This window comes from Protomyctophum parallelum (assembly GCF_964188405.1).
Source record: "Protomyctophum parallelum genome assembly, chromosome: 6".
NCBI classification, from domain to species: domain Eukaryota; kingdom Metazoa; phylum Chordata; class Actinopteri; order Myctophiformes; family Myctophidae; genus Protomyctophum; species Protomyctophum parallelum.
The window spans coordinates 54,037,115-54,048,152 of NC_139701.1; the positions used below are offsets into that span (position 1 = coordinate 54,037,115).

The following is an 11,038-nucleotide window of genomic DNA, read 5'->3' on the forward strand; positions in this document are numbered from 1 at the left end:
TCAGTTCAGTAGCATAAAGGCAGAGCAGTTGTAGGTTATGTACTGTAGGTTGGGATTGGCTGTGCATTTCTAATACAGTTGTATACTGTAGGTACTCTACCTACTGTAAATGTATGTGGACAGTTCCGTCTCACTGTGTGCCACATAGCTGGAATCCTCATATCGATTGCTGTACATTTAGAAGGGAGGCACTTGTACAGTTGTACTGTAGGTCTTTAAAATGGATTCAAGTTATCTTCAGCTTTCAGGCAAACTATCTAGACTCTGGAGTCTCTAGACAGGAACATTTTACTGTTCATAGAGAGATTTGTCCAAATTCAGCCAGAGGTATATAGGCCTAATGCGTATATTATGCAATATTGCTACCCTTATTTTCTTTATACAGAATGTTTTTCTTGATTTTCATCTGAAATAATTGTGTACATCAACTGTCTTTTTTTTTTCTTTTTTTTTAAGCTCCCCAGGTTATGAATCCTATTGACGTGGTGAAGGCAAAAGACAGCACAACCTTGATGGCGGAGTTCACCGAGGTCACCGGGGCCACTGGCTACATCATACGCATTGAGAACAACGCTGGCTTCTTCCGTGAAGACGAAGTGACCTCCTCGCCGGCACAGCTGGGATCCCTGGCGCCGTACACCGCGTACACCCTCAGCATCATGTCTAAGAATAGTGGCGGTCGCAGCCAGCCGTCCACCTCTGTGGACGGAAAGACACGTGAGTTATGCCTCATGCATATATATTATATTGTATGTGTTATTTTAGATGAATTGGTTTCGGTCAGCTAATAGTAGTAGCCTAAAATATTTTCAAATAAACAACTTTTATGGACAGGGGAGACATAGGAATGACTGGAGGAAATAGTTTTCTGAGGGCTTGTTTCAAGCAGAAATTTACTAGTTCACTGGGGGGAAAAAAGGATTGCCACCTAGCCTTCCACCTCCCTTGTTATCTGATCTTCCTTATTGTCTGAAATGAGTACAAAAGAATATAGGTCCCAACATGCCCTAAGGTCAAAATTGGTTTGATCCACTCATGATAGTACACCCAACATACCCTAAAGACCTCTTCTGTATTAGCTGTAACTCTATCTGACCTCTGTGTATGCAAAACACAAAAAGCTGACCTCAACCTGACAATGTACGCGTCTACCCTGAGGAATAGGGCTGCTGTTTACAACAGGACTTGATATCTCCACTTGTCACAAACATGCCACAAGCAGTTTCACTGTTTTGTATTCATTGTTTGCCTTTGCCATCATTCATCTCCAGAGAGATGGTTCTTCATATAGCTCCTGATTATTAGGTCCTGGTTGTCTTTCTCAATTCATTTCAGGGACAAAATAATACATTTCAGAGGCTACCTTTTTTTATACATGCAGTGACAGTAAATAGGATGACATTTGGTTTCAGGCCCTATCTGTGACTGCAGTGTAAAAACCCAAGTGTTAACTAACTGTGAATCTGTGAATGCAGCACTGCCTTGTCTGCCCTCTACTACCCAACCCGTGCAGCTTAAAAGATCTCACAGAGTTCAATAATAAAGCACTGTGTAAATAAACTGGAAACTGTGTAATCTAAGCACATGATTCAAAGACAACGAAAAGAAGAATTGGCCTCTGGTACCCATGCGTTATATATATTTTTTCTTTTTTTTACTAAAATGTAAAACAATTAACTGATCATCATGCATCCATCCCATTGTGTCTTAGGGATGTTTGGATTCAGTCCAGGACACAATAAATACTACTTCCACTCAGTGGCGTGCACAGACATTTAGAGGGGCAGGTGCTCAAGTGAAAAAAAGGGCACCTTGTGCAGCGCATTTTGGTGCGGAAAACCCATTTTGGTGCTTTAGCTATTGAAAAATAGCAGATCTACAAGCTCAAGCCGAGTGGCGCGCTACGAGCTTGTAGGTCTGCTAAAAAAATAAATAATCGAAGAACCACTGACATAGAAACATATAGCTTTAGATTGTGGGGGCCTATAAATAATATAGTAGAAGCGTTTTTTTATCAAGATTTGATCAATGTCACCGCATGGTCCACACACTACAAATTAAGAAATTTAAGAGCAAAATTGCCAAAAGGGCAGGGGGTCCTCTAGCACCCCCTAGTGTCTATCTGTGCACGCCACTGATAAATACTACTTCCACTTTGACAACAGAATGTGTAAATTCAGTTTGTCCATTGCTTCATTCTTCTCCACCCCACCCACAGTGTTGCCTCCTCCTGCGCTGACCACCTCCTCTCCCAGCAACGACTCCGTCGACGCGTCGTGGAGCGCCGTGGCGCACGCCGTGAGCTACTCCGTCGCCGCCCACAAGTTCGGCATCAACAACACCGTGATCGTGAACACCACGAGTCTGTCGCAGACCCTCGACGGCCTGGACGCCGGCTCGCTCTACATCGTCTACGCCTTCGCCTGGGACGCGGAGGGCAGGAAGGGAGAGGCTGCGGTGACCAATCAGACCACACGTAAGATATTAAGACGGGATATAGGGACATAAGTACTGTACATGGCTGTGAACATTGGTTGTATTGTTGTGGAGAAGGAATGATGTCAAGCTGTCCATAATTCCTCACACTAGTGGTTCTCAAAGGGGGGACCCTTTAGTTAGCAGGGTACACTTAACAGGGTACAAAGGGAACTAAATGGACCCTTCCGGGTCCATTTAGTTCCCTTTGTACACTCTCAGGCGGGGGGTACGTCCTTCCTTGTTGAGAACCATCACTTCACACGTACAGTATACATGTGATGATCATACAGGTCAGGGGTGGGCAACTTTGACGATGGAGAGGGCCACTATATTTCCACACTCACTCCCTAGGGCCATATTACTGTCGTAGCAAAAATAGCCGATCTACAAGCTCAAAACACGTCGCGCTGAGACGTGTTTTGAGCTTGTAGATCGGCTATTTTTGCTATATTCGAATTGGAATCCTGAAAATTTACATTTTTATGTAATTTCAAATGCCTTTAATTATACGTGTGTTGAGCATTGAGCTACTAATTTAGACTGAAGTAATTAAAGCAGGTTTATGTTTGCATGTTTTGCATGGAATTGTAAACAGCTGGAACCAATATTATATCAGTATTCTGGTATTAACCTGAGGGCCACATTAAGTGAAGGTGGGGGCCGCGAATGTGGCCCCCGGGCCGCCAGTTGCCCACCCCTGATACAGGTGTTTCATTTGTCAGACCAAACTATAATAATAACTTTAATATATATCTTTGGATTGCCACATACAGGACCTCCCGCTCCGGATTCCGTCGGTGCGACCGTGGTGTGGTTGATGGATGACGTCGCGGCACTCAACGTGTCCTGGAGCATGGGGCAGCCCGTCCACGGCCCCGTGGGCTACCACGTCGCGGTGGCTGGCTCCGGCCTGCAGTGTAACTCCACGTCCAGCCACTGCACCATAGCGCCGGTGGTCTGTGGAGAGACCTACGTCATCCAGGTCACTGCAGCCAACGACGCCGGGCCCAGCGTCCCGTCCCTTCCTCTGGTGTTCGTGTCTTGTGAGTAACAGTGGCTATAGCCTCGCGTTATACCAGAACTGTTTCCAAATGCTTCATCACGCATCTGAAAACATCCTGAATGACTTTGATTCACGATACAAGGATGACGTATATCTGCATTCATTTTTTTAGACGATAGGACACTAAACATTCAACTTTATCATGTTCCCGCTATAGTCCCTTGCCCACCAGAGAATCTGGAAGTGGAGGAGAACGAGGCAGGAGGAAACTGCACGCTGTCATGGAACAGCACGCTCTACGCTGACATGTACAAGGCCTTCATCAAGAGAGACGACGGAGTGGAAGTGAACTGCACCACCACAGGCACCAGCTGTGACTTCACCTGTCTGTGTGGCTACACCTACCTGATGGACGTGTTTGCCTACAACGAGGCCGGCTCCAGTCCTGAGGGATTGACCCTCAACTACACCACTTGTAAGTAACCGTTTGACCAGTTCAACCCCCGGTGTCCCTATTCCGGGGTGAACATTTGGTGGAAAATAGCAGGTCGACGACAAGCCCCACAACAAGCTTGTGAGCTTGCATATGTAGACCGTCTATATTTTTCGGCGAAGAGATCTGTTGTACATGCAGGGAAAATACTAGCACACCTGATATGAAAGCTAAAACTAAAACAATAGTGTAGCCTATACTGTTAAAATTGTTTTTCAGAAAGCTTTCTCCCACCACGAGGCCTGGGAAACGTTGCAGCTTCCGATGTACAATAGTTAGTGGCACAAGTGTTTACAATTTATTACATGAGGAAATGAATAACCACTGAAACCCTCTAGTCTATGCTTAGTAAAACACATTTGAATTGTAACTGTACTTGGTATGTTTCTTTTTTCACTCTAGTCTAATCACTTTGGGCCAAGATTGCTGATCTAGGTCTGTTATTGCTAAACATTCTGCCCAGAATAGGGATACCGGGGTTCAAGTTGTTAACATGCCCTGCAGTGAAAGTGCTTTAATATGTCTTTCGGTTGTATATTACCAATGAAATGTTCCAAGGTTACTCGTGACCAGACAGGCATGCAGAGTGTAGGGAAATGGTTCGGTTCTTTGCCGTGACACTGTATAAAATGAGCTCACGTCATGTTCTTCAATCTCCCCTGCGTCACAGTGCCTTGTTGCCCAGAGGTCGTGTCTGTCAGCCTGGTGGGCACAGAGACCCTGGAGATCAGGTGGCTGCCCGTGCGCGGCGCACAGCTGTATGAAACCAGGGCTGTGGACGCCGCAGAGACCATCGTATGCAACGACACGTCGCCCGTGTGCGCCCTCTCCGACCTGACATGTGACAGCACCTACAACGTCAAGGTGATACCCTGCAATGAAATCAGAGGCTGCAACCGCACCTGCCGGCCTCACACCAGGGACACAGGTACACGCACGTCGCACACACGCACACAGTACGCACATATGCGTGTCGCATGTACAACAAAAAAGACACAAACACAATATTGAAACAAAGCATGCAAATTCCTATCGGAATCCGCATTGCAAAAATCGATGCCTAACACACTGTACAAACATACAAGCATATTATGGTTAAGATGCATTTGGTGTAACTATATGTTCATGTAAAGAGAGTTTATGTTTTTACTAGGGATGCACCGAAAGTGAATTTCTTGGCCGAAACCGAATACCGAATATAGGAAACAGTTGGCCGAAAAACGAATACCGAATTTCCGAATATGATTAATATTATTATATTGCTGTCATGGCCGTACCTTAAAGCTATACCTGATGTATGGAAAAATAAATGGTTATGGCAAAACGTAACTTAAATAATAATCACTATTATGGGTCCATAAAACATGTATTCAGCTCTTTTGAATGCATTAATTGCATACACTATTCGGTGATATATTTTCTGCCTATTCGGGCCGAAAACCGAATAAGCCGAAAATGCATTTTTAGCCATTTTCTGCCGAATATTTTCTGCGGCCGAATATTCGGTGCATCACTAGTTTTTAGCCTTATCATTGACACATCACGTATGTTGTACAAAAGTTATGTTTATTATGACTGTGTTATCAACCCCAAAGTTTGGAAGAATTTGGAATGAAAGACAAATAGTACAACCTTCAGTTTTACATTTGAGAGTGCACACTCTCAGGGTTAAATTAATCCCACTAAAGTTTACTGTGTAGGCTAATGTCAAATGTACACATCATTGTTGCGACCGCATTGCTTGCTGAGAGTAAAGGCTCATACATATAGTCTGGATTTACGGTGGTGGGGTGACCACCGAACTACAACATGACGTCACGAGCCGCGGTGAAGAGCATACCACCGCCACCGCTCCAGCCCTTCTCTCTGTTTTTACTCACCACCGCTCAACGTTATTTCAGCTCCGGTGGTCAGCTCACCACCGGAGCGGTGGTCACCTCACCACCGAAAATCCAGACTATGAATTGGCCTTAACAGTCACAGACAGTACAAAACGTAAATCAGGCTGTAACCCGTCCTGCCTCGGCTCTCTCTCTCTCCCCCACCATGCAGCGCCATGCATGCCAGAGGATCTGACAGTGAATCAGACGGAGAACAGCATCAGCGTCAGCTGGACAGCAAACAACCGCGCCGCCAACTACACCGTGGAAGCAGTGGGTTCACAATCCCCAATCCTCTCCTTCACCTGCACGTCCGCCTCGGACAGCTGCAGCATCTCCGACCTGCCCTGTGGCACCGAGTACCAGGTCACCGCCACCGCAAGCAACACCGCCGGACACAGTTTACCCAGCTACGCCGTCGATCTGGAGACAGGTAAACCAACCGCTCAGAGATGACTAGAGTTACAACTGAGAGGCTTCCTAGGCTATACAGTATGATCATAATGATCATTTATTGTCACATTTCAAATGGTTTCAGAATAGTCGGCGTGTGTTGAAGAAGTTATCATTGTTTGTCTGTAGGCAGTTTGTATGTATAGGCAAACATTTCTGACAAAAAGTTAAAAGTTTGCCCAGAACAGTATGGGTTAATGCTATTTAAATTATGATATTATCAAGCATATCAGACAATCAATCTACATTTCCCAAAAGGAAATGCATGTATTCAGTCTGACTGGAAGCAGGGATAAGAGTAAGACTATACCAGCCATATAAAAAATGTTTTGAACAATCCAAAATCCAAATCAGATCACCTCAATAAGATGGAGATGAAAACTTGGGCTTCAAATCAACCCCTGAGAATCTGAATGCTGTTGTGTTCATGTCAGTTCCCACTTTTTCAGTCAAAATCACACCTTTGCATTTGTAATGAATCGATTTCTGAGTTTCATGTCTGTACTGTACAGTTACTACAGTATGGTGTCGACTAGCTATCGTTTCTGTCGGGTGGAAACCCTCATATGTCCAACTCCAAAACTTTTCAGGATTCGAATGATTTTTTTTTGCAAAAGTAGCAGATTCTGTTGTGTGATAATAAGAGGTTTCTGCCCAACAGCATTGATTGATTGATTGATTGAAATATTTATTAACAGTTTGCAGAATTACAGTACATTTCAAGAACACACTCAATACAAAGACTGTTAACTGTGAGTGGACGACCCAATGAAGCATTACACTTGTTTACAACAGGGTCCACCATGTTCAATTCATCAAAACATTTAGAGACGTACAAATAGACACTTCTATTATAGTTAAAGAACAGAACAGGAATTCATCATAAAGGAAGCAAAAAGGGAAAGGAAACATATACAGTGAGGGGAAAAGGGGGTGGGGGCATTCAGATTTTACGGGGGCCAGTTTCGAATTGCAGCCGTCCGTAGGTGCCCTTTGAGAGCGGTTTTGAAGGAGGCAACGACATGCATGCATTCATACACTGAACGAAAACACGGCACTCTCTCAACGTTCTCTTCCCTTTATACCCTGCATAGCGCCATGTTGCCCAGAAAACCTGACCGTGGAGCAGGTGAACATGGCGATGACCAACGTCACGTGGTCTCACGCCCGCGGGGCGCAGACCTTCGTCACCTCTCTGACGTCGTCGCGGGGCCACGCCCGCTGTCACACCCAGGACTCCCACTGCCTGATGGGATGCATCACCTGTGGCACCAACTACACCGTGGGCATGGAGGCCTTCAGCCGCACGGGCCACAGGTCCATGTGCACCTATCAGGGATTCTCCTCCAGTGAGTATCCCATTCTGACCTGAGATTAGATTCATACGAGGTTTCCACTGGACACACACACTGGTCTGATGAACCCATTCTGACCTGAGATCAGATTCTAAACATGGCAGTCGTTCTTCGATTTTTCAAAAATAGCAGACCTACAAGCTCATAGCGCGCCACTCGGTGGCACGCTATGAGCTTGTAGGTCTGCTATTTTTCAATAGCTAAAGCATGACATGATGCTGACACCAAAATGGGTTCCCGTTCAGAATGGGGTATAGCAGTGTTGTTTTTGTCGACTAAAACTAAGACGAAAAATGTTCGCCGACTACCTTTTTCCACCGACGAAAACTAAATGGAAACTAAATTAAAACTATAAAGCTATATGATGACTAAAACTAAGACTAAATATATCGACAATTTCGTCGTGAAATAAAAACGAGACTAAAATGTTATAAAGGGACTAGTGGACAAGAGATCCAGTATAAGTCATTTTACACATGGTTGCAAGCTGAAAATAGCCGATCTACAAGCTCACTACAAGCTCACTACAAGCTCACTACAAGCTCACTACAAGCTCACTACAAGCTCACAACGTGTCGCAGCGCGACGCGTTGTGAGCTTGTAGATCGGCTATTTTCAGCAAGTATAAAATCTGCCATTACGATGGCATCAAGGCCCGCCAAAACACATTTTAGTCGACTAAATCACCTGTAGATTTTAGTCGACTAAAATTGCATGACATTCAGTCGACTAAAACTAGACTAACACTAACACATTCCAGGTGACTAAAATGTGACTAAAACTAAGTGAAAACTATTCAAGAGACTATGACTAAAACTAAAATAGAAATTTGCTGCCAAAAACAACACTGGTGAGTAGTTGATTCATTGTTGTCACCGGATGATTTAGTTAGGACATATAAACGTCAAATCAATAGCGCGGTTGTTTCACGCGTTTGCCTCGATTACGATCAATAAAGGAATTTGAAAATTAGGTTCAAATGGCAGATCTACAAGAGCTCGTATAGATCGGCTATTTTCACTGTTTTACCACCATTGCACAACAAAGTACTGTATAATAATACAGGATTAAGTGGTTAATCAGACTAATCGATTTAGTCGATTATTCAAAGCCTGCTGATCTCAATTATTCGAATAACCTGAACGAGCAAGATTATGTCATTTAGAGCTTCTATACATTTCAGTTTAGATGTATTTTCTGTTATTTTCAAAAATGACTCCCTGCTCTTCTACTGAGAAATACAGATCCTGTGGTCGGATACAGTAGGGCCACAACTTGTGGTGCGACATTACATTTTGAGCTTCATGCAATACTCTTGTGGCCCACAAGAGTATTGCATGAAGCTCAAAGTGTAATGTCGCACCTGCCCCAAACAGGCTCTCTGCGCGGGAGCCCCGGATTCAAGGTTATCAGGCTACATAAATTGTGAATTGCTGCTTTATTAATATCACTATAGAAGTGTGACTTGATAAATATGGGTGTCCCTTATTACAGGTGCTTGCTGTCCATCTGGCATCAAGCTGTACAGACTGGCCAACAACGCACTGCGGGTGTACTGGCGTTCTTCTGGCGGCAACTACAACTACACAGTAGAAATGGCAGGCACTGACAACTACACTTGCACGCCCCCTGCTGGGCAAACCAGCTGTGACATCAGCGGCGTGGCATGTGGAGACGTCTACCACGTAACAGTAGCGCCAGTCGAGCCAGCAGGCGACAAGGTCCACTTCTGCCCCCAGAGGATGTACTCAGGTACTGCAGCAGGTCTCTTTTATTTCCAGTGGAAGCTATAGACCGATTCACAGAGGGTTTCCTGGGTGCGGCCATTACTGAGGTGTACCATTGAGTGCAGCAGCACTGATTAGCTACACCTGGCCTACGGAGCACCTGCTCCATGGATTACACCTCAGTAATGGCCGCGCCCAGGGCACCCCTCTGTGAATCGGTCTATAGGGACACTTGACTATACTGGAATTCTGTTCTGAATCGTGCTATTATTGAGTTTGGTTACTCAATAATAGTTAGGTTACAACATCTTGTTTTCATTCTTACAAAGCATTTATTATAATCATAGACAGACAAAAAAAGACAGATTTATTCTGTAACTATACTCTGTATAGTTATTAATTGCCAATATTATATTAATCCAGAATGAATGAATCATGTGAAAAGTAATCCAAGAAAGGGTATTATCCAATTTTGAATATTGAAATACAAAATGAACATCATGGTTGCTTTTGGTTGATTTTGCGTTCTCTTTTTTTTCAGTCACTTGCGCGGGGAACAACGTAGGAATGGGTGAGTACAGTATTGTTATTGAACTTTTAATGTTCGGTCTATGAAAGTAAAGTAATATTTTGATCAAGGTTTGCCTGTTATCTCTTCTATGTTACCACATCATAACAGCATGGAATTGTGCAAAATCCTATCCAACGATAACCACATATTCTTATAATTCTGTGTCTGAGAGGCTAAATCTCGTCAAGTGGTGGTCCGTGGCTCAAATGCCAAATGAATAATGGACCTTGATATCAAAAAGGTTGAAAACCACTCAATTAATAGATGAATAGATGAATAGAACAATACATGATAACTGTTATTAAGTCATATTATTCAGGCAGTATAGGCTATGAATGCAAACGTAACATCATTATTCATAACTAGGCTATATGAAATATTTCAGTGTATATCCTCTAATGCCACTTAAATATGTTTTCCTCCAGTGATTTACAGAGGAAAGAGAAGCGTGGACTCTCTAGTTCACACTTAGTAGTGGTAAGTATTCACACACCACTCTCACTTTTGTTTTATCAGCTCAATTAACTGGCAGAATTGTTACTTTGAGCCGTTACTGTACCTCAAAATGACACATTCTAAAAAGGCCAATTCGCACCAATGCAACTACAGTCGCATCTCCTTGCAACAAAACAGTTTCAAGGTCAACCGCACCAATGCAACTATCCTTGCGACTGCAATTGGAGATAATGATTGCATGTAGTTGTGTGTTGCTGTTCCATGGTGAATCATTGGTGTGGACTGGGCATTACAGTAGCCTATACTGTGCACAGTAAAATCCTCAGCATTTATTTACCAATTTCTGGGTGCAAAATGTAACCAAATGGACCCTGATGATTGTACTGTGTATAGTTACTCATGAAAGCCCTGTTGTGGTTACAATAGAATAGTCCTCTGTTACTTGAGAGTACATGTGTGTGCGTGCGTGTGTGCGTGTGCGTGTGCGTGTGTGTGTGTGTGTGTGTGTGTGTGTGCAAGTGTGCAAGTGCATGAGAGTATGTATGCGGGGTGTGCTTTGATCTGGGTAAATATTGCACGGTAGACCCCATACATGTGTTCAATTTCACATGCATGATTGTTG

The 11,038-nt window shown here is 43.9% G+C and overlaps 1 protein-coding gene across 1 annotated transcript; it reads left to right on the forward strand.

Moving 5' to 3' along the window:
• Positions 1 to 512: 512 nt before the first annotated feature.
• On the forward strand, positions 513 to 10,432 carry LOC310860095 (fibronectin type III domain-containing protein 7-like; the record flags this gene model as incomplete). The annotated part of the gene is made up of 9 exons (XM_083766861.1): positions 513 to 717; positions 2,219 to 2,476; positions 3,252 to 3,521; positions 3,699 to 3,956; positions 4,645 to 4,902; positions 6,027 to 6,287; positions 7,402 to 7,656; positions 9,157 to 9,414; positions 10,386 to 10,432. The coding sequence occupies 9 exons, from the start codon at positions 513 to 515 to the stop codon at positions 10,430 to 10,432; spliced, it is 2,070 nt and encodes a 689-aa protein (XP_083622987.1).
• Positions 10,433 to 11,038: the final 606 nt, after the last annotated feature.